This window comes from Vipera ursinii (genome assembly GCF_947247035.1).
Source record: "Vipera ursinii genome assembly, chromosome: 9".
In the NCBI taxonomy this organism is placed as follows: Eukaryota; Metazoa; Chordata; class Lepidosauria; order Squamata; family Viperidae; genus Vipera; species Vipera ursinii.
The window spans coordinates 22,098,037-22,121,832 of record NC_139523.1 but is presented as its reverse complement, the minus strand read 5'-3'; the positions used below and the strand labels follow the sequence as shown (position 1 = coordinate 22,121,832).

The following is a 23,796-nucleotide window of genomic DNA, read 5'->3' as shown; positions in this document are numbered from 1 at the left end:
GGTCGCTAAAATGGATGCCTGGGGTAGGTTGAGAGGTGGGGCAGGAAGAAATGGCAGTTTAGGAGTTGGGTAGGTAACCTCGGCTCTTTTATGACTCGTGGACTTCAACTCCCAGAATTCCTGAGTCAGCCACGCTGAGGGAAAAGGGAGAGATTTCGAAGCTGAGCCATGATGGCTCAGGGATTCTGGGAGTTGAAGTCCACGAGTCACAGGTTACCTACCCCTGGTTTAGGTTTTTGAGAAAACAAAGGAGAAGGGCAGGACTAAGAGCCAGAGAAGAAAAAAGACAGAGATATTGGGTAAAAAAACAACAACCAGAGGTCTTAAGGAATTTAGGGGATCAGAAGGACTGACCTTCGTAACCTGGGAATGGATGGGAGATCCTAAGCAAAAAGCATTTTTGAAATTCCAGTTGAAGGCTCCACAGTTTATTTCATCTCCAGCATTAGAGATCCCGCTAAGTGGGGTCTTGGAACACCAGCTTTGTGGAATTAGACCTCGTTCCAGCAATTCCATAATGCAAAAATGGCGTCAGTTATGGCTTATAAACCAGCATGGGTGGATTTAGCCATTGCACAAGAACGTAAAGGAATCAGATGGTGGCTTAGTGCAGGGGAGGTAACTTGAGGGGGTGGGGTGGGGGAGATTGAGCTGGGGGTCATTTGGGGACTGTTGAAATTGGGACGGACAGCAGGGTGTCCCATGGAGAGAAAATGTTGATCTGGGCTGTGAAAATCAAGGTATAACCATGCAGGGTTTCTGAAACTTGTCAACTTTAAGATGGGTGGACTTCAACTCCCAGAATTCCCCAGCCAGTGTGACTTTAAGATGGGTAGACTTCAACTCCCAGAATTCCCCAGCCAATGTGACTTTAAGATGGGTGGACATCAACTCCCAGAATTCCCCAGCCAGCCACCTTTAAGATGGGTGGGCTTTAATTCCCAGAATTCCCCATCTGACATGCTTTAAGGTGGGTGGACATCAACTCCCAGAATTCCCCAGCCAGCAAGCTTTAAGATGGGTGGGCTTTAATTCCCAGAATTCCCCATCTGACATGCTTTAAGGTGGGTGGACATCAACTCCCAGAATTCCCCAGCCAGCCGGCTTTAAGATGGGTGGGCTTTAATTCCCAGAATTCCCCATCTGACATGCTTTAAGTTGGGTGAACATCAACTCCCAGAATTCCCCAGCCAGCAAGCTTTAAGATGGGTGGGCTTTAATTCCCAGAATTCCCCATCTGACATGCTTTAAGGTGGGTGGACTTCAACTCTCAGAATTCCTCAGCCAGCAGAGATCTTAGACTTGGTGCCAACACAGAGGGAGCATCATTTTTTTTTCACAGTCCAGACAACAAATCAATATTTTTCATCCGAAGCCTCTGAACAAGTCTGGAAAATAAAACTATTCTTCCGATATGGGGGGGTGTCTGCAGGGGTTGGTCAAAAGAGTCAAAATGGCGTCAGCAACCGTGTGGCCGAAATTCCGCCCATTTTGTTTACATGCACTGCAGCTAAAATAGGATTTAATAGAACCACTTCCCGCCCTCTTCCCTCAGCAGAAGCCAAACATTTCAGCCTGCCAAGAGGGCAGAGCGGGAAGGGACAGAATAAAAGGTGTTTTAACCTCATTTTGACTTTTCAATGATTAATGATTTCTTTTTTTTTTTGAATGTATAATTCTTTGAGAATTATTTTTGAGATGTTGCTGGTTCCCTGGAGTCCTGATCTGGCAAGTACAAAGGCAGGTAACGAATGACTGTAATAAAGAAATATTTTTATAAAATAATAGGAGAGGAGGTTAAAGGAGAAACAAGGGATATTATGTGGAGGGTAAAAAAAGCTGCCGCCAGGCCCTCCCTCAATTCCAGCCCTGCTGTGTTTCAACATGCATTTTCCTATAATTGAGAAATTCTTTTCTTTTTTTTACACACACACACACACGCTTTAACATTGACAGTATTTCTATGGAATAGTCCACATGTTCAAAGCTTTCCATTTCATATTACAGCTAGTCCTCAGAGTTACGACCACAATTAAGGACGAGAATTTCTGTTGCAAAGTCAGTCGTGCCTGATTTTAAGATTTGCCTCTTTTGCTCCCATTGTTAAGCAAATCGCTGCAGTTGTTAAGTTAATCTTTCGGTCGTTAAGTGAATCCATCTTACCTCCCCTCCCCCATTGACTTTGCTTGCCATGTGGTCATCACCTGACCCCGGGAAACTCCACCATCGTAAAAACAGGCCGGTTGCCAAGTGCCTGAATTTTGAACTTTGATCACGTGAGTGGGACGGTCATAAATCTGAGGACGGGCCGTCCCTTTTATCGGCGCCGCTGTAACTTCAGGCGTTCAACAAATGGTTGTAAGTCGAGGATTTTTTTTTGTTGTCCTCGACATATCACTGTAATTTGAGCCCAAAATTTCTGCAGCCGAGATCGTTCTTAAATGAATTTTGTCCCATTTTACGCCCTTCCTTGCCACAGTGGTTAATAACACCGTTGTTAAGTGAATCTGTTTCCCCCATGGACTTTGCTTGTCAGAAGGTTGCAAAAGGGGATCTCACGTGACCCTCCGGGACGCTGCAACCGTCGTAATTACAGGCCAGTGGCCAAGCGTCTAAATCACGTGACCACAGGGATGCTGCAAAGGTCATAAATGTGAAAAGCGGTCGTAAGTCCCTTTTTCCAGTGCTGTTGTAACTTTGACCAGTCAGTAAACGAACTGTTCTAAGTCGGGGACTTTTTATATTTACCGCCTCCTCTCTTTGAGCCAGCCTGTAGGAAAATGGACAGTGAGTACTGAGCTTGCATAGATTTTTCAATCAATAGGAATTTTTTTAGGCAGAGACGCTTAAGTGCGATTAGGTAGAATTTAATCAAAGCTAGAATTTGATCCATTTGCCCTGAATGTTATTGTGAAGGAAACCTTGGTCCACTTCCCAAAGCATGCTTGACCTATGATCAAGCAGAGATAAAGCTTGCTTTATGGCTCTGGGCCGTGCTGGACAGAGCCAAGATATTTCCCAAATTTCAGGTTTTTCTGACCAGAAAGCTTTACTCCCTAATCCCAATTGCAGGAAGTTTAGCTTTAGTTATTCAAATATTAGCAAAAAGCCTTACCTGGATTTAAGTTAAAGGACCTGGTCAGTTTATTCATGGTCGGCTTCACAGAACAGGCTGAAAAGTATTCAGCTTGGTTGAATAAGCCGGGATTTCTGGTTTTTCCTAATGCAAAGCCCTACTAAGCTATGGTTTATAAACTACAGTGGGTGGATTTGCTTACTGTACAACGTCACCAAGAAACCACATTTTGTCCTTGTGTGAGGCAAGCCACTTTTGAGGGATACTAAGGTTGGGAGGTGGAGGGGTAATGAAACCACGGGGGTAAAGAATTTGGGGTGTTCTTACTGTTTACTCCGTCCTAATCTGTTTTGATCCCTATTTTAGGGTTGATATTGCAGCATTCATGGGTCCGCCATCTTGAACATTGCAAGAAGCCAAGCCAGTGGTTTTCAGCAATCCTGATTTCTCTATCCTAGCTTAATGCAAAGTATGAACCGGCCCATTCAGCTATCCTGGTGAATCTTGGTTGAGCCTCATGTCACAAGATGGCAGCCTTGATTGGATCATTTTAACAGAATAACAGACTAAGATAGTGGTCCTCTCCTTGATTAGCTCCCATCCGTTGCTTCTTGTTCTGCCTTTGGGTGCTGTGCAGAATAGGTTAATAACAGAATAACAGAGTTGGAAGGGACCTTGAAGGTCTTCTAGTCCAACCCCTTGTTCAAGCAGGGGACCCAATACAATCCTGGGCAAATGGTTATCCAAACTCCTCTTAAAGGCCTCCAGTGATGGAGCACCCACAACTTCTAGACTAGAGGCAAGCTGTTCCACTGATGCATTGTTCTCACTGTCAGGAAGTTTCTCCTTAGTTCCAGGTTGCTAAAAGTTAAAGGTTCCCCCGCACATGCATGCTAGTCGTTTCCGACTCTAGGGGCCGGTGCTCATCTCCGTTTCAAAGCCGAAGAGCCAGCACTTGTCCGAGGACATCTCCGTGGTCATGTGGCTGGCATGACTAGATGCCAAAGGCGCACGGAACGCTGTTACCTTCCCACTGTAGTGGTCCCTATTTTTCTACTTGCATTTTTACGTGCTTTCGAACTGCTAGGTTGGCAGAAGCTGGGACGCGTAACAGGCGCTCACTCTGTTACGTGGCACTCGGGATTCGACCAGTCAAACTGCCGACCTTCTGATCGACAAGCTCAGCGTCCTAACCCACTGAGCCACCACGTCCCTTTCCAGGTTGCTACTCCCCTTGATGAGTTTCCATCCATTGCTTCTTGTCCTGCCTTCAGGTGTTTTGGGGAATTGATTGAACCCCGCTCTGGAGACCCCTCCCTCTGCTTGCTATGGATGCCCTGGCAAAGGAGACCTCTGAACAGCTGTGGAGATGCTGGCTTTTTTCCTGACCTCTGTCTTCTTGGCCAAAGAGCGTGACCTTCCCTTCAGGTGTCGGTGGGAAGGATCATGGCTATCCCAGTGGAAGATCGCTGGAACGTGGGAAACACAGGCCGTGGGCTGGAGAGGGAAAGGACAGGCGCTGACCGGCAAATGGCAAGGAGAGGTCACAGCTTAGCTGGGGGCGTCCCAGAGGCCTCTGTCTCCTGCATCAAGATAAGCCCTTCTCAACATTTTTACCTTTGGCCTTTCTTGAGTGGTCTGCAGAGGAAACTAAATCCTCCCGGTGGGAGTGGGGAATCCAGAAACAAATGAACCCCCCTCTCCCCATTTCCAGAAGACCCAGTCCCATTTCATCTGCCTAGCTAAGAAAGCTGAGAAGCCCTGCAAAGCTGTCCCCAAGTTATAGCCAGGTTTCTCAACCTTAGCGACTTTCAGATCTGTGGACTTCAACTCCCAGAGTTCCCCAGCCATCGTGCAACTTGGAAATCGGTGGGCTTCAACTCCCAGAATTCCTCGGCCGTGATGCAACCTTCAGATCTGTGGACTTCAACTCCCAGAATTCCCCCCACCAGCCATTGCTTAACTAGCTTTTGATAATAGGAAACGTTTTCTTTCCCAGGGTTGGAAAAGTAGGCAGGAAGGATGCTTTAAAGGCAAAATGTCTTAAGAAAAAAGCAGGCAGAGATGAGTCTCCATTTTGCCATTTTTCCAATTAGCTATGCTATTAGCTCTGTTTTCTATTAGCTGCTGTATCTCTGTCGTGCCTCTACAACCTTGGGAAGTTTAAGACTTTAAGCATAGCTGGCTGGGGAATTCTGGGAGTTGAAGTCCGCAGGTCTTAAAGCTGCCAAGGTTGGGCACCCCGGCTATACAGTCGAATATGTTCTCAGTGCCAATTAAAAAGTCTTCTTTGTCTCCTTCCAATCCCAACCATCACATCCGGCAACATGTCCAAGCAAGCAGCTGATTCACAGGGCTTTTATCTCACAAATATGCTGTCATTTACGGAGAAAGGATCACGATAGGAATGGAATTTGACTTCAGCCAAACAAGGCCGCACTTGTTTTGGGCAGTGGTGTTTGCGGAGGACAATGAAAATAGGCAAGATGGCAGCTGGAGAATGTGGCCAAAGATTCTGCCTTGCGTCTGGAAAAACAGGCGGATTTTGATGGCAGTGGTGTGGCTGCCATCTTGACTTTTTTGCCATAATCTGTAGACGCCCCTGGCGATGGGAGGTGACCAGAAAAATCCCAGGACTACCAACCAATCGGGGACACGAGAAAAACATCCAGGGAGAACACAGTGTATTTTTAATCTTTAAGACAGGGTTTCCCAAACTTTGATAACTTTAAGACGTGCGGACTTCAACTCCCAGAATTCCCCAGCCAGCATGCACGAACTTGGGGGATTCTGGGAGTTGTAGTTCACCCATCTTGAAGCAGGCTGGCTGAGGAATTCTGGAACTGGAGTCCACCCATTTTAAAGCAGGCTGGCTGGGAGATTCTGGGAATTGGAGTCGACCCGTGTTAAAGCAGGCTGGCTGAGGGATTCTGGGAACTGGAGTCCACTTAACTTAAAGTTGCAAGTTTGGGAAATACTATGTTAGAGGAAAGAACGGCACAATGCTGCAAACCACCTACATTTCAACTCCCAGCATTCCCCAGACTGCATGTATGCGACTTCTGGGAATTGATGTCCACACATCTTAAAGTTGCCCAGTGAGAAACACTGCAGCAGATTAAAGAATGCCATCTCCCCCCCCCCCTCTTTCCTTTTATAAGGAGCCACTTCCTGCTGGAATAGATGCTCAGGCATTTTGACCATTGATTCTTTTCAGGAAGAGGTTTTAATGCTTCGATGTTTGAAAGCCACATCACTGAAGGTCGGAGAGAAGAGGTCAGCCACAGGCTGGATGGTGCAAATGGACACCTTGCAATGAATGATGAAGCAGTCAGAAGAGTCGGAGAGCAGGTTTGGTCAAGCTAGAGCTGAGCTCAGCAGAATGAAAGGAGCGATTAAACCAGGGGGCCTCTGAGCAAGTGCCAAGTGCATCCCTGGGAGTTCACAAAATTACAGAGTTGGAAGGGACCTTGGAGGTCATCTAGTCCAACCCTCTGCTCAAACAGGAAACCCTATACCATTTCAGACAAATGGTTGTCCAGTCTCTTCTTAAAAATCTCCAGTGTTGGAGAACCTACAACTTCTGGAGGCAAGTCTTTCCACTGGCTGATTGCTTTCACTGTCAGGAAATTCCTCCTTAGTTCCAGGTTGCTTCTCTCCTTGACTAGTTTCCATCCATTGCCTTCTGGTGCTTTGGAGAATAAGTTGGCCCCCTCACTTTTGTGCATACAAAGAGTGGAAGACTGCTATCATGTCCCCCCTCGTCCTTCTCTTCCTTAGACTAGACCAGGGGTAGGCAACCTCGGCTCTTTTATGACTCATGGACTTCAACTCCCAGAATTCCTGAGTCAGCATAGCTGACTCAGGAATTCTGGGAGTTGAAGTCCATGAGTCATAAAAGAGCCGAGGTTGCCTACCCCTGGACTAGACAATTCCAGCAACGGTTCTTCATCTGTTTCAGCCTCCAGTCCCCTAATCATCTTTGTTGCTCTTCTCTGCACACTTTCTAGAGACTCAGTGTATTTTTATATTATGGTGGCCAAAACGTGGATGTGGTATTCCAGGTGTGGTCTTACCAAGCCATTATAAAGCGGCATAATTTAAAGCTAGAACTGAGCTCAGTGGAATAAGAGGAGCGATAACCCAGAGGACATCTGAGCAAGTGCATCCCTGGGGGGGGGGTGTCTATAAAAAAAAATGCCCCTAGATGTAGAGGATAATGCATCTGGCCTTATTTTGGGAGGACCCCGTGTTTTTCCCAGCGCTCGGAAGCTGACGAGGCAGAGTTTTTATCTCCGTTTCCAACTGTTTCCCCCAACAAACTGAAATATATCCACTTAATCATTGTGTTCCATGATTTCCCCTTCCTCCGAATCAACAAAATACAATTGGAGAAGTTCCAGAAGACGTTGTGTGTTTACCCAGGCCTTCCCCCGTGTGCCCCTAATTAGGGGAGAAGTGGCCCCAGCAACCTTGTCTTTCTCTTGCGTGTTCACGTGACTGTTGCTTTCCCCCAGACTCATCCTTAGCTGTTCAGTCCTCTTTCTTCCGACATCTGCCAAGGCCGGCCTGCAGGTGGCTAAAATCTGCTGGGCTATAACACCCACCCCTTGGAGGGACGCCAGGTGCCTTGGGACAAGGGCCAAGAGAGGCCAGTAGGATCAGCCAAAGGAGTAGCAAGTTATCCTATTCCTTAGGCAGCAGGCATGGACTTCAACTCCCAGAATTCCTCCAGCCAGGATGCATGGACTTCAGCTCCCAGGATCCCGCAGGCAGCCTGCATGGACTTCAATTCCCAGGATTCCCCAGCCAGCAGGCCTGGACTTTAACTAGTATGGGATTGAGGAGGCCAGAAAGAGCCTTGGGAAGCCAAGCTGGATTTGGCAGGCAACCAGGTTGGATGGCCTCGCACTGCCCGCTCAAGCAGCCCTTCTCAAAACAGACAACTTTAAGGTGTGTGGACTTCAATTCCCTGAGTTCTTGCCGGCTGGGGAATTCTGGGAGTCGAAGTCTACACATTGAAGTCCACTGCTTGCTGACTGGGGAATTCTAGGAGTCGAAGTCCACCGATGTTAAAGTTGCACGATGGTGGGGAATTGCTGCCCTATAGGAGGCATAGTCAGGGGGACCCATTTGGTTGACTTGGGGGGCAGGCGTTGCAAGCTTCAATCTGTGGGCTGCTGTGTCCTCTCCTGGATCTGAATACGTGCACACAGCTTGATGGTACCTGGGTGCAGATACTTTAACCCTGATGTAAGCCTTCTTTTGCAAAACATTTTTGAATGTTAGTCAAAGCAAATGTTGACAGCCCAAAAGACATCAAGCTGGGCTGCTTTTTGACAGATATTAAATTACCCAAACTAGGTAACTTCAGTGCTTTCTCTTCCTTCCTTCCTTCCTTCCTTCCTTCCTTCCTTCCTTCCTTCCTTCCTTCCTTCCTTCCTTCCTTCCTTCTCCTTCCTTTTTTCTCAAGGAAACGATAACGGTAGCAACTGAAGCAGTTCATTTCTTTCTGAGATCAGGTCACGAAATAAGAATCACCATAATAACCCTGATTGTAAAGTTTACTTTATCTGTGGTTCAGCACTCTTTCCCCCTGCGGTTTTCCTAACCCACGGGCATCTTTTGGATGGCCAGGCACTGCATTTAATAGGGGTGGGGTGTTGAGTGGGGTATCAGGGGGTGGAGCAACGATCTAAAGTGGGAGGAGTCGGTTTCCCTCATTTGGGGGAGGAGTCGAGAAGCTCCTCGTTTTTAAAAGCCTTTAAGCCTCTGGCAAGTCTACCTTCCCCTTTCTTTGGGCCGCGTTTTGAGATGATGGCCTCCCTGCTCCCAGACTGCCAAAGGGACCCCAGGCAGGGTCCTTGGGGGTCTCATTTCCCCTCACCTGCCTTTTTTTGGTGGGGCTGCCAAACCTTCCCTGCTTCCTTTGTTCTTCCTTTAAGCACTGCTCCCCTCCCCACCGAACTGTTTGTTGTTGTTAGCTGCGAAGTCGTGTCCGACCCATCGCGACCCTATGGACAACGTTCCTCCAGGCCTTCCTGTCCTCTACCATCTTCTGGAGTCCATTTAAGCTCACGCCTTCTGCTTCAGTGACTCCATCCAGCCACCTCATTCTCTGTCGTCCCCTTCTTCTCTTGCCCTCCACCTTTCCCAGCATGAGGCTCTTCTCCAGTGAGTCCTTCCTTCTCATTAGGTGGCCAAAGGATTTGAGTTTTAGCTTCAGGATCTGGCCTTCTAAAGAGCAGTCAGGGTTGATCTCCTCTAGGACCGACCGGTTTGATCGCCTCGCAGTCCAAGGGACTCGCAGCAGTCTTCTCTAGCACCATAGTTCGAAGGCCTCCATTCTTTGGCGCTCAGACAGCGACCCACTTCGCGTTACTTCATTCGTGCAGTTTTCCCAAGCAGAGAAAGAAACCTTTAAAAAGGCAGAAGCGCACCGGGGCAGCCGATACGCAAGGGGCGAGAACGGAGTGCGCTCTGCAGTTGCTCAGAAGCCCCCTCGCCTTTTGGCTCAGAATACCAGGCAGGAGCTTTGGGCGCCGCCAGGCTTAAGAAGTCCCATCCCTCAGGGGCAAGAAAGGAGCGGCCCGCCGGTGCAGCGGGCCCCGTGTGCCAAGTTTTGTTTTTGAGGAGGGGGAAAAAGAAAGAAAGAAAGAGAGAGAGAGAGAGAGAGAGAGAAAGGGGAGAGAGAAAGACGGGGGGGAGAGAGAAAGAAAGAAAGAACGAACGAAAGAAAGAGAAAGGGAGGGAGAGATAGAAAGGGAGAAAGAGAAAGAAAGAAGGGCAGAGAGAAAGGGAAAAAAGGAAAGGGAGAGAAAGAAGAGAGAAAGAAAGAGAAAGAAGGGGAGAGAGAAAAGAAAGGAGAGAAAGAAAGAATGAAAGAAAGAAAGGGAGGGAGGGAGAGATAGAAAGGGAGAGAGAGAGAAGGGCAGAGAGAAAGGGAAAAAAGAAGGAAAGAGGGAGAGAAAGAAGGGGAGAGAGAAAGAAAGAAAGAAAGAAAGAAAGAACGAACGAAAGAAAGAGAAAGGGAGGGAGAGATAGAAAGGGAGAAAGAGAAAGAAAGAAGGGCAGAGAGAAAGGGAAAAAAAGGAAAGAGGGAGAGAAAGAAGAGAGAGAAAGAAAGAGAAAGAAGGGGAGAAAAGAAAGGAGAGAAAGAAAGAACAAAAGAAAGAAAGAAAGGGAGGGAGAGATAGAAAGGGAGAGAGAGAGAAGGGCAGAGAGAAAGGGAAAAAAGAAGAAAAGAGGGAGAGAAAGAAGGGGAGAGAGAGAAGGGCAGAGAGAAAGGGAAAAAAGAAGGAAAGAGGGAGAGAAAGAAGGGGAGAGAGAAAGAAAGGGAGAAAGAAAAGAAAGGAGAGAAAGAGAAAGAAAATGAAAGAAAGAAAGGGAGGGAGAGATAGAAAGGGAGAGAGAGAGAAGGGCAGAGAGAAAGGGAAAAAAGAAGGAAAGAGGGAGAGAAAGAAGGGGAGAGAGAGAAGGGCAGAGAGAAAGGGAAAAAAGAAGGAAAGAGGGAGAGAAAGAAGGGGAGAGAGAAAGAAAGGGAGAAAGAAAAGAAAGGAGAGAAAGAGAAAGAAAATGAAAGAAAGAAAGGGAGGGAGAGATAGAAAGGGAGAGAGAGAGAAGGGCAGAGAGAAAGGGAAAAAAGAAGGAAAGAGGGAAAGAAAGAAGGGGAGAGAGAAAGAAAGAAAGAAAGAAAGCGGCTGGGCTCTTCTCTCGGGGGCGCCCCTGCCTTTTCCTCCTCCCCCTCCCCACGGCCCGGGGAGACTGGCGGGGGGGGGGGCGTCGGCCGGGGATTGGGCCGAGCCAGCGGAGGGCGGGCCGGGGGGCGGGCAGGAGGGGGCGAGCGGCGGCGGCGGCGGCTTCGGCTTCAGTGTCGGCGTCGAGTTGCACCGGGCGCGGATCATGGGCAGCGGCGCTCTCCCCCGGGCGCTCCCTCTCGCCGGCCTCCTGGCGGGGCTCTGGCTGCTCGCCTGCCCAGGTAAGGGGGCGGCGGGACCCCCCACGCCTCGCCTCTGCTGCTGCTGCTGCTGCCAGCCCGGGAGTGGGAGGGAGGGAGGGAGGGAGGGGCAGGAGCAGGGCAGTTGCACCCGGAGCCCCCCCGCGCCCCCCCCGAGTCCCCTCCGCTCTCTCTCCAGCGCTCCAGGGCCGTCCAGCCTGACTCCGCCGAGCGGCTCCGGGTGCAAATTGCGCTCGCTCGGCTGCTGCCTCCTCCGAGCGCTGGGAAAAAAGGCTGGGATCCACCTGCCGGAGCGCCTTCCCCGCCCCGCTCGCGGCTCTTCGCTTTCTCTTGCAGGAGACACCCCCCCACTCACCCCGTCCCGGTTTCTGGAAAGCCGCCTCGTTTGGGGACCCCCTGGACCCGCCTTCCTGGGGGGGGACAAAGACCCTGGCGCTCGACCAGAGTCTGGGGGGGAGGGAAGGGGGGGATTCTGGGAATGGAGGACTCCTAGGACTTGGGCTTGACTTTGCTTTGCTTTGCAACTCGCCTCCTTTTGGGGTGCACAAGAGCCCCAGGTCTTTCCATTTCCCCCCCTCCCCTCCTCATTTCCCAGCCCCAAAGGAAGATCTGGATTCAAATCTGGAGGAGGAGGGGAGGGCGAGGGGGTGCAATTGCAGGGAGAAATTCCCCTGGAAGGAGAGGAGAGAGATTCCAGACTTTGAAGGGAGGACTTCAACAAGGGCAGGAGAAGCAGTTCTATTTTACAGGTGGTCCTCGGTTTACGACCACAATGGACCCAACATGTATGTTGCTACGTGAGGCGTTCGTTAAGGGAGCTTTGCCCCGTTTTACCACTTTCCTCGCCAGGTTGGCTGAGGGAATCGCTGCAGTTGTTAAGTTAGTCGCGCCGTTCTTAAGTAAATCTGGCTTCCCCCCCCCCCAATCGACTTTGCTTGTCAGAAAGTCACAAAAGGGGATCACGTGACCTCGGGACACTGCGACCGTCATAAATGTGAGTCGGTTGTCAAGCATCCGAAGGTAAATCTTGTGACTAGGGGGATGCCCCAACGGCCGTAAGTGGGGAAAAACGGTCCTAAGTCGCTTTTTCCAGTGCCGTTGTAACTTCCAAAGGTCACTAAATGAATTGTTGTAAGTCGAGGACAACCTGTATATCCCTGCCCTGCCCCTCCGCTCACCTCAGTGATATTGTCCCCCCTAGCATTGGGTGGCATGGAGCTGTGCCTTCGATAAAACCCCCAGGCTCCCAATGAAGAGGTAAAGAAAAGTCGCCCGTGGTTGGATGCCTGACCCCCCCCCTTTACTGCCCTCCCCGTTTTTCTCCTGCCCCTCCCTCACCTGCTTCCCCCCTGAGGCTAAGCTTCTTTCCAGCTCCTATTGCTAAGCGTGACTTGGCCCTTCCTACGTGACTCATCCCCAAAGTGATGCCATAGCTTCATACAGATGAATTGATTGGGGGGGGGTCTGCAGGGGGCATGAGGGCACGGTGGAGGGAGGCAAGGGTTAGAGGCAGAGCTGAGCTGCCCCCCCCCCAACTTTCCACCCAGATGGGAGACAGAAGTTGTGGGGAGCTTTTGAAGAAAGAAAAGCCAGCCACGGCTCGCCTTTGGTATGGGGGTGGGGTATCCAAGCTTGGCAACTTGAGGACTTGTGGACTTTGACTCCCAGAATTCCCCAGCCAGCCACGCTTTGGTGCCTTAGGTGGGACTAGAATTCACAGTCTCCGAGGGAGTGGCGCAAAGTTACCCAGCCAGCTTAGAACTCACTGTCTCCTGGGGATTGGCCCAGAGTCACCCAGTTGTGGCTTCTTGCTTATGAATGCTGGCTGGGGGATTTTGGGAGTTGTAGTCCACAAGTCGGTCGGTTTGCCAAGCTTGGACACATCTGATGTAGGGTTCAATTTCAGGTTGACTAGCCGAATGCAAGTATTAACTCCTGCCACCCTGCTTGGATCTGACATTCAGCAGCCTCTCCATCCTTCAAACATTGCTCCGCCCAAGGATTAAATGATAACCTCGGCTGCAGATAGCAGCTTTTCAGGGCTAGCTTGCAACCCTCTGGAAGGGAAATCTTATCCACCCTCTGCAAGTTTTTATTTTTTATTTTTGGAGAAATCCCTTTGGAAGGAAAGGAGGAGGCAAAACTCCCCCGGGTGATAAAGGAGAAGAGGTGGGCAAAGGACTCAAATAAAGAATTGAAATAAAGTTTAAAAGTTTGTAGCAGGCTAGAAAAACGGTGCTGGTGCTGCTTTAGGCATGAAGCTAGCTGGGTGACTTTCAGCTAATCACCAGGAGACGGTGAGTTCTAGTTCTGCCTTAGGCATGAAGCTAGATGGGCGACTTTGAGCCAATCACCAGGAGACGGTGAGTTCTAGTTCCACCTCAGACATGAAAGCCAGCTGGGTAATTTTGGACCGATCACCAGGAGACGGTGAGTTTTAGTCCAACTTTAGACACAAAAGCCAGCTGGGTGACTTTGGACCAATCCCCAGGAGATGGTGAGTTCTAGCACGCCTTAGGCATGAAAGCCGGCTGTGTGATTTGGGGCCAACTCACTTTCTCTGAGCTCCGACAGGGGTGATTGTTATGGGCAAAATAGGACGAGGTATGTTCGCCATCTTGAGTTATTTATAAAGATAATGAAAAAGAACGTAAATCAAATCTAAAAGAGGGGGGGACGCGCCAGTTTAGGGGTCAGAAAAAGGGCTGAGCAGAATCTCTCTCTCTCTCTGGCACGCTAGACGCCTGGTGCAAAGGGAGGATGCTTATCGAATTGCAGGGGAAGGACAGGAGCGCTTCAGATGCCAGGGCAGCCTGCTTTGGGCGTGGTAGAGAGATGAGTGGCGCTGGACTGGCACAAGACCTGCTGAAGAAGGGCAGAAGAGGCAGGAGGGGAGATTGAGGAGAAGGGCGGGGAAGGGAGCGGGAAGACCCCTCCCCAGCTTGGGAGTAGGAGGGAGGGATGCCGCTTAGCTCAACATGCCCCAGCTGGTTATTTGTTCAGTTCTGACACTTCTGACATTCCTGCTCGTTTCTTAACTTAAGTTTTACTCAACCTTTTCATCTTTGTTTGCCAGGCTGGATGCTGGGGGAACTTTCTGCTCTGCCCCCCCCTCGTAACCTCCCACCCAGGAGGAGTTTGAGAGAGATTTTAGCTGGGAAGTACAGTGGGGGGGGGGAAAGATGGTTGGTGCGGTCTAGGGCCCTAGGCTTCCCTGGTTAGGGGGGGTCTCTTCCAAGCATTTCGGATGCTTTTCTTCAAGCGAACATCTCTTATATTGGATTTCACTGTGAGAGAGAGAGAGAGAGAGAGAGAGAGAGAGAGAGAGAGAGAGAGAGAGAGAGAATCGCAAAAGGTGTGGCCAAGTGGATCGAGCCCCAGATTTGTGGAATCTTTCCTTTCTTGGCTTGGTTTTGCTAGGATTCACCCTTGCATTGTGGAAAGAGCTTTCCCCGAGGCTGGTGGCGGTTCCAGATGTGGCGAAGGAAAGTGGGCTGACTGTGGGTAGAGGGGTTGTAGCATCTCTCAGATGATGTAATTTGCACCAGTTCTGGCTGAATTGTAATTATATGTAATTGTAATTATATAACTTGAGAGCATTGGAGCCCGTTTGGCGTAGTGGTTAAGCTGCTGGCCTACAAACCAGGAGACGGTGGATTCTAGTCCTGCCTTAAGCATCAAAGCTGGCTGGGTGAATTTGGGCCAGTCACTAGGAGACGGTGAGTTCTAGTCCGCTCTGTACATGCTCAAAATCTCTCAAAAGGGCCTGCTCTGAAATTGAAGAGAAGCCACAAATCTGGGAATTGAAGTCCACCCTTCTTAAAGTTATTGAGGTTGAGAAACACTGACCTAGGTCAGGGGTCCTCGACCTTGGCAACTTTAAGTCTTGTGGACTTCAACTCCCAGAATTCCTTAGCCAGCTTTGCTGACAGCCGAGACTATTCAAGAAAGAAAACAATTTTTATTTTTCTTTCCGCTTGGGAAGTAGATGTTCTTTTTTTCATTTTCGGTTGAATGCCTACCAGTTCTAGAGCTGTGGATATTTTTCAGAAGAGAAGGGCAAAAGTAGAGAGGGGAGTTCTCGACTTGCAATCATTTGTTTGGGGACAGTTCAAAGTTGCGACGGGACTGAAAAAAAAGTGACTTACAACTGGTCCTCGTACTTACAACTGTCGCAGCCTCTTCACAGTCCCACGATCAACAATTAGGCAGTTGGCATTGGACAGGTAGATCGCAGCATCACCGTGTGTGTGTGTGTGTGTGTGTGTGTGTGTGAGAGAGAGAGAGAGAGACAGAGACAGAGACAGAGACAGAGACAGACAGACAGACATGGCGGGGGGGGATTCTGGGAGTTGAAGTCCCAGTTGCCCAGGTTGGACACTCCTGTTTCATGCTTCTTAGGTAAAGGTTCAGGTTCCCTCGCACGTAGGGGCCGGTGCTCATCTCCGTTTCAAAGCTGAAGAGCCTTTATGCTTCTTATCCCTCCTTAAAAAAAAAAAAGAAAGAAAGAGGAATTGCAGTTTTGCGGTTGCAAGAAAGGGGTTCCTGATGCTTAGAATGGCTTGTTTCCAAAAGAGTTTGCAAGCATCCAAGTGAAACTCAGTTTGAGTCTGGAGACTGGGGGGGGGGGGAAGGGATAAAGGGAGACAAGGTATGGGGTTGCTAGATTTCAGCTTTGGGAGCCAGAAATGAGAAAACCCCTTTTTTTGGCTGGGGGGGGGCGAGGGGGAAGAGTAAGCATGCCAATTCGAGTGAGGGGCTTCTTGCTAGCTTGAGCCGAAGTTGGCAGTGGGGCTGGTACGATTCTGGTGGCCTTGCCAGCTGCAGCCGGCAACACCCGAGATGTGCAAATTGTTTTGGATCCTCTTCAGCGAGAAATTGGCTGGCGGTGAGGAAGAGAGAGATCCTCAGTGAACCATCATCTACACAGGTTTCTCAAGGTTGGCCACTTTAAGATGGGTGGACTTCAACTCCCAGAATTCCCCAGCCAGTGTGACTTTAAGATGGGTGGACTTCATCTCCCAGAATTCCCCAGGCGTCTTACTGAAAAAAGATCCAGTCGCTGGCCTCTGACTCTGGATCAGCAGCCCACAAAATATGGGTTGAATCTCTTTCTCTCAAGTTTGCCAACCTTTGCATGGCCGGTTGGGACTTATGACCATTCCCCCCCCGCCCCCACTTAACGACCATTGCAGCATCCCCACGTTCCCGTAATCAAAATTCAGATGCTTGGCAACTGACTCACATTTATGACGGTTGCAGTATCCCAGAGTCAAGCTTGGGAGCTTCTGACAAGCAAAGTCAATGGTGGTGGTGGGGGTGTGAGGCAGATTCACTTAACAACCGTGTTACTAACTTGACTGCAGTGATTCACTTAACAACCATGGCAGGAAAGGTTGTGAAATGGAGGAAAACTCACTTAAAAACTGTCTTGCTTAGCTACGGAAATGTTGGACTCCGTTGTGGTCGTAAATTGAGGACTGCCTGTCTAATGGTGTGAGGGAAACAAGATACGGGAGGAAGAGACACAGAATAGGTTGTGGAATAGAGTAGAGTAGAAGAATAGAATAAGAATAAGAAAAGAATAGAATATAGAATAGAAAAGAATAGAAAATAGAACAGAATAGAATAGAATAAGAATAGAAAATAAAATAGAATAAGAATAGCATAGAATATAGAATAGAATAATAGAATACAATATATAATAGAATAATAGACTAGAATAAGAATGGAATAAGAATAGAATAGAATAGAATAGAATAGAATAGAATAGAATAGAATAGAATAGAATAGAATAGAATAGAATAGAATAGAACAATAGAATAGAATATAGAACAGAATGGAATGGAATGGAATAGAATAGAATAGAATAGGATAGGATAGAATAGAATCTTTATTGAGAATTCAGTAAGGAATAGAATAGAGTAGAGTAGAGTAGAGTAGAATAGAATAGAATAGAAGGGACCTTAGAGGTCTTCTAGTCCAACCCCCTGCTCAGGCAGGTAACCCTCTGTCGGCCATTTCAGATAAGAGGCAGCTGCGCCCACAGAAGAAAAAGGGGCGTGGCAAACATCTCAGACCGGACCCTCCCTGCCTTCGGAGATTGTAAAAGGGAGGGGAGGGGAGGTACTTTCAGATTTGCAAGATTCTGTTAATATAATTTTATAATAAAGATAGAACTATGGCAGGTAATCACGGCCACAGTTGAGGCCAAAATCTCTGTGGCTAAGCGAGACATTTGTTAAGTGAGTTTTGCCCCATTTTACGACTTTTCTTGCCACGGTTGCTAAGTGAATCTTTGCAGTCATTAGGTTAGTTAACCCGGTTGTAAAGCGAATCTGGCTTCCCCCTGGACTTTGCTTCTCAGACGGTGGCAAAAGTTGATCACGTGACCCTAGGCACGCTGAAACCGTCATAAACGTGAGTCAGTTGCCAAGCGACTGAATTTTGATCATGTGACCCTGGGGACGCTGCAGTGGTTGTCAGTGTGAAAGGTGGTCGCATGTCACTTTTTCAGTGCCGTTGTAACTTGGAACGGTCACTAAATGAACTGTTGACAGTTGAGGACTGCCTGTCCTGCTGGGATTTGCTTCTAATCTGTCCTACCTCACAAGGCTGGTGTTAATGCATGCAAACCCCTGGCGGAGCTTCGATTGCCCCATCTTGACTTTTTTGACTACTCCTGAGCCCCCCCAGGGCGCCCTGCCAATCTTGGACCTCCTCTTCCTCTCTCCCCCCCCCCCCCGCACCCCCAGCCCAGCCCTCCTCCCCTCCCGGCTTCCCTTCCATGATAACATCTCTCAGCCACAAAGGGGGGAAGATGACAACCGGTCTGGCCACTTTGGAGCACAAACATTGCAAAATTTGCCCTTGGAGAGGCCTGTCTCTTGGCTTGCGGGTCCCCCCCCCGTCCCCTCCCTCGCATCCTGGCCTCCCGCCCCCCCCCCTTCAGGTGGGTTGCTGCGGTTTCAGGTGTGCAGAGACATGTTCCCGCCACACAAACACACCTTTCATTTTGCACAGCTCGGGCCCTGACAATCTAAATTCCAAGGTGCGACTCTGTTTTCTGACTTCCCTCCCTCTCTTTCTCCCTCCCTCCCTCCCTCCCTCTCTTTCTCCTTCCCTCCTTCCCTCCCTCCCTCTCTTTCTCCTTCCCTCCCTCCTTCTCTTTCTCCTTCCCTCCCTCCTTCTCTTCCTCCCTCCCTCCCTCTTCCTTCCTCTCTTTCTCCCCTCACTCCCTCTCTTTCTCCTTCCCTCCCTCTTTCTCCTTCCCTCTCTCCCTCTCTTTCTCCTTCCCTCCCTCCCTCTCTTTCTCCTTCCCTCTCTCTCTTTCTCCTTCCCTCCCTCCCTCTCTTTCTCCTTCCCTCTCTCTCTTTCTCCTTCCCTCCCTCCCTCTCTTTCTCCTTCCCTCTCTCCCTCTTTCTCCCCTCCCTCTCTTTCTCCTTCCCTCTCTTTCTCCTTCCCTCCCTCTCTTTCTCCTTCCCTCTCTCTCTTTCTCCTTCCCTCCCTCCCTCTCTTTCTCCTTCCCTCCCTCTCTTTCTCCTTCCCTCTCTCCCTCTTTCTCCTTCCCTCTCTTTCTCCTTCCCTCCCTCCCTCTCTTTCTCGGACGTCTCTGGCCCCTTCCCCACATTGTGTCTGCCTGCCCAAGCGTGGCACCTTGTCAAATCAGCCAGGAGAAATGCATGCTGTTGTTTTTTGGTTTTTGTTTTAAAAAAAGGCTCTCGGTCGCAGCTGGGGAAGGTGGAGGTTGACTAGACTCTAGAGAAGATCCCAGAAGCTCTATTTAAGATCGAGACAGTCCAATGGATTCCAAGATCATCTGGGCTTTGTCCTACCATATCCTAAACTGCCAGCGTCACAGAATCTGGATTTAGATTTTAGAAGGTCCCTCAATGTTGGCTGGAGAGCTTTCCTATTCCACTTCAAATCTGGGTCTCTCTTTATTTTTCATTGCTGCAGCAAGTGCTTCTGAGCATGTGCAGAGGGCTCTTTGCTTTCCAGTTTCCCTATCTTTGCAAATATCTGAGGCACTTATCTTTTGTTTGTAATTCTAATTTACAGGTAGTGCTTCACTTACCACCATTCGTTTAGCGACCGTTCAAAGTTACCATAACAGTGGGGGGAAAAGTGACTTATGACCATTTTTCACACTTAAGGACCATTGCAGCATCCCCCTGGTCATGTGATCAAAATTCAGACGCTTGGCAACGAGCTCATATTTACGACGGTTGCAGCATCCCTGGGATCACTTGATCCCCTTCTGACAAGCGAACTCAATGGAATCCAGACTCACTTTACAGCCGTGTTGCTAACAACTGCAGTGATTCGCTTAACAACCGTAGCAAGAAAGCTTGTAAAATGGGGCAAAACTCAACAACTGCCTGGCTCAAAGACAGAAATCTGGGGCTGAGTTGCGGCTATAAGCCAAGGACTAACCTGCATTGATTTTGGAAATATTTACGTTTTATGGCTTTATTACTTTTCGGCTTGTGAAGCTGGCCCGAGTCACCTCAAGGTGAGATGGGCGGCAAATAAATCCAATCAAATAAAAATAAAGTAAGGTAGAATGAAATGAAAATAAAATAATGATAAAATAAACTAGAACAGAACAGAACAACAGAATAGTTGGAAGGGACCTGGGAGGACTTCTAGTCTGACTCCCTGCTAACTAAAATAATAAAATAAAATAAATAAAATAAAATAATAATAATAACAAATAAAATAAAATAAAAAATAAAATAAAATAAAATAAATAAAAAATAATAACAAATAAATAAAATAAAATAAAATAAATAAATAAAAATAAAATAAAATAAATAAAATAAAATAAAATAAAATAATAACAAATAAAATAAAATAACAAATAAAATAAAATAAAAAATAATAAAAAATAAAATAAAATAAAATATAAAATAAAATAATAAAATAAAATAAAATAAAATAAAATAATAAAATAAAATAAAATAAAATAAAATAAAATAAAATAAAATAAAATAAAATCTCGAGTTCTGGAGGCCAGGACAGGCTGGCCAGCCCTCAAGAACTTCCGAACTAACTTTTGACGTCCTGCCCTGGGCCGTAACCCACTTCCATCCTATTTTCTCCTCCAAGCTGTGGGAAAACGGGGCGGGATCTGTGCCGGTGATTCTCCTTTGGACCGCAGCCGCCTCCACCTCTGCTTGGGTTGCTGAGCTTCCTCCCTCTCCCCTTTCTTTGCTTCCCTTGGCATCTGCCCCCCCTCCACCCCCCCCCCAGACAAAAGCCCCAGTTCTCCTCATGTTAATGAGCTGGCTGGGCCAGGCATGTCTGCCCGGGATGGATGCCGCGCTGTGGAGACCTCACATTCGTCCAGGCCTGGGAGCTGGAGAGGAACAATCGCCTTGCAGGACTGACTTTGCTTTCAAAGCCCTGGCGTTGGTCCTGGGCCTCGGCTATTTCTGGACCGGGGTCTTTTTTTAGACCCTCTGGATGTTGAGGGCATCCCCTTTTCAGCCCCCCCCCCAAAGGGCAAAACTATTCATAGCTGGCATTTTGTTCCCTGCCGTTTCTCACGAGAGGCAGGACAAGCCCGTCAGAGCATCCCTGCCGTGGAAGTTATTTTTAATTCGTATTAAAGTTTTTTTTAAAAAAATAAGGTAGTCCTCGACTAACGACCACAATCGAGGCCCAGATTTCTATTCTTAAGCGAGACGGCAGTTAAGTGAGTTTTTGCCTCATTTTACGACTTTTTTTTTTTGCCACAAGGGAATCCCTGAAGTTGTTCACTTAGTCAGACGGTTGTAAAGGGAATCTGGCTCCTTCCCCATTGACTTTGCTCGTCTGAAGGTCACGAAAGGAGATCGCGTAGCCCGGGGACAGTTGCAGCCGTCATAAATATGAATCAGTGTCCAAGCGTCTGCATTTTGATCATGTGAACACAGGGACGCTGCAAGGCTTGTAAGTGCCACTTTTCCCAGTGCCTTTGAACGGTCACTCAGTGAGCTCTGGTAACTTGAGGACTACTAACCGTGTTGCAAGTCTTTAAGTGTGAAACATGTAAGGGTGTATAAGTCAAGGACTACCTGTGTGAACAGAAGCAAAAATTGAGAAGTGCATGAAACGGGGGGGGGGGGGAAAGGAGTGACGTCCGACTTTTTTTTAAGCGCAGCAGGATGCCAAAAAAACCCCCCAACCCTTTTTGTTTTACATTTCTAAATGTTTCAAGCCAGTTCTATACCAACAATGTTGTCCTGGTTGCCTAAAACACCTCAAATTAAAGTTTCGGGTACCAAATCCAGGAGTGGTTTGCAGGTGGAAGCAAAACCGGGTAAATTATTATTCTCTTTAATGAGAAGAGTCCATTGTGCCGTCTGGGCCGACTCCGTGACCGTCCCTTCTTCCACGGTGGGAATTAGTGGGTCTTTGCACCCCGTGCAGTGGAGTTTTATGAACTCCAGGCTTCCCGCTTGCTCCCACCCGTCGGAATGCCTCAAGAACCCCTTAGTACAATCAAGGACTGCTTTGCAGGTGCCTACCTGGGTGTGACCTGTCTGGAATCTGGCTCCTTTTTTAGTTTGGGGTGTGTGTGTGTGTGTGTGTGTGTGTGTTTGATTTTCTTTCCTCTTTTTATTTTTCTATGTCTTCCCTTCTTTTTGCACCGGAGCTAAAGGGAAGCCTCGCCCCCCCCCCCCCAGGCCTTTGAAAGATTTCCCCAAAACTCCAGCCAGGGCCCGGAGTGGCCTTCGGCTGAAGGCGTTTGGACCCCCCTCTGAATCGCTTTTATGTGTCCCCCCCTCCCCAGAGCGGGGGGGGGGGAAAGAGATGGTTGTAGAAATGCTAAAAAGCACCATCTGGCAAAGATAATTTAAATGCAGAGAATGCGGAGATGTGTGGGACATTTACACCGATGAAATAAATTGGCCTGACTTCCTGTAGGGAGTATGTGTGCCTTGTGTCCTTCTGCCGAATTTTAATTATACTTGTCAAGGCCAGGGGATGAGAGCCAGAGACATGGGGAGGTGAGGGGTCAAAAAAGTCAAAATGCCAGCCCCAACCCCAACATTTGGAGCTCTCCTGCAAAATGCCCGCTGCTTCACATTTTTCTTGGCAGTCCTCCAGCCTCCGACAGCCCTGAAAACCACCCTAATCACCGAATTCCTTGTTCCTCATAATCCCTTCCCTAGATTTTTAAGCTTTAGGTAAACGGCTTGTAATCGTATCTCCCAAGCTGTAAAAATACTTACCTCCCGAACTTCAGGGCCGAAGGGGTTAGAACAGTTTCAATTCTCTTTAAGTAAGTAAATAAAACCTTGACAGGCCCAAATCCTCCCCTCCCGGAGCTGAATTCTGCACATATTTTTTAATTCCCCTGCATTTATAAAAAAAAAAAATCACCCACAGGTCTTTTGAAGTTAGCTCAGCCTGCTTTCCACCACCACCATCCTTTTTTGCAAAAACAAGCGAAGCAAAGCAAAAGACGGAGAATTTGGAGAATTTGGCTTCGTTTCCCTGTTGTTGCAGCCACTTTTTGAGACAAACAACCTGAGGGGGGGGGGAGGACACAAGGTGTTCCTTGGCTGGAACACCTGAGAGAATAACAACAATAACAACAAACAACAACCAGCTATCCTTTTCTTGCAAGATTTTGGCTTCTCTGGCTTTTTCGGGTAGTCCTCAATTTACAGCCACAACGGAGCCCCCAAACTTTCTGTTGCCAAGTGAGACGTTGGTGAAGTGAGTCTTGCCCCGTTTTACGACCTTCTTTGCCACCGCTGTTAAGGGAATCACTGCAGCGGTTAAGTCGGGGGCACGGTGGTGAAGCCAACCCTTGGCTTCCCCGTTGACTTTGCTGGTCAGAAGGTCATAAAAGGGGATCACGTGACCCCAGGACACAGCAACCGTCATAAATGTGAGCTGGTTGTGAAGCATCCGAATTTTGATCATGTGTCCTTAGGGATGCTGCAACCGTCGTAAGTGTGAAAAATGGTCGTGAGTCACTTCCAGTGCCATCGTAATTTTGAACACTCACTAAGTGAGCTGTCGTAAGTTGAGGGCCACCTGTAAACAAATGCCCTGCATTTAAAAGGAGACAAACTCACCTCCAAAGCAAGATCATTTATTTACTACGGTTGCAGCATTCCCCTCACCAACCCTGGGGTCATGTCATCCCCTTTTACGACCTTTCCAACCAGCTATTTAAGTGGACAGTCACTTAAATATGAGCCAGCAGTGTGCTGCAGCTGCCAAAAAAGCCAACACAGTGCTAGGCTGCATTAACAGAGGGATAGAATCAAGATCACGTGACGTATTAATACCGCTTTACAAGGCCTTGGTAAGGCCACCCTTGGAATACTGCATCCAGTCTTGGTCACCATGATGTAAAAAAGATGTTGAGATTCCAGAAACAGTGCAGAGAAGAGCAACAAAGATGATTAGGGGACTGAAGGCTGAAACATAAGAGGAACGGTTGCTGGAATTGGGGATGTGTAGTTTAACGAAGAGAAGGACGAGGGGGGACAAGATAGCAGTGTTCCAGTATCTCAGGGGTTGCCCCAAAGAAGAGGGAGTCAAGCTATTCTCCAAAGCGCCCGAAGACAGGACAACAAACAACGGTTGGAAGCTGATCAAAGAGAGAAGCAACCTGGAACTAAGGAGAAATTTCCTGACAATTAGAACAATTAACCAGTGGAACAGCCTGCCTCCAGAAGCTGTGAATGCTGCAACACTGGAAGTTTTTTTTAGAAGAGACCGGACAGCCATTTGTCTGAAATCATATAGGGCAGGG

The 23,796-nt window shown here is 48.3% G+C and overlaps 1 protein-coding gene across 1 annotated transcript in view; it reads left to right on the top strand.

Moving 5' to 3' along the window:
• The first annotated feature begins 10,910 nt into the window (after positions 1-10,910).
• Positions 10,911-23,796, top strand: part of BCAM (basal cell adhesion molecule (Lutheran blood group)) — a 56,995-nt gene continuing 44,109 nt past the window's right edge. The window contains exon 1 of the mRNA XM_083369387.1: positions 10,911-11,054. Within this exon, the coding sequence (XP_083225513.1) occupies positions 10,979-11,054 (76 nt within the window). The 5' untranslated portion in view covers positions 10,911-10,978. The remainder of the gene's footprint in view (positions 11,055-23,796) is intronic.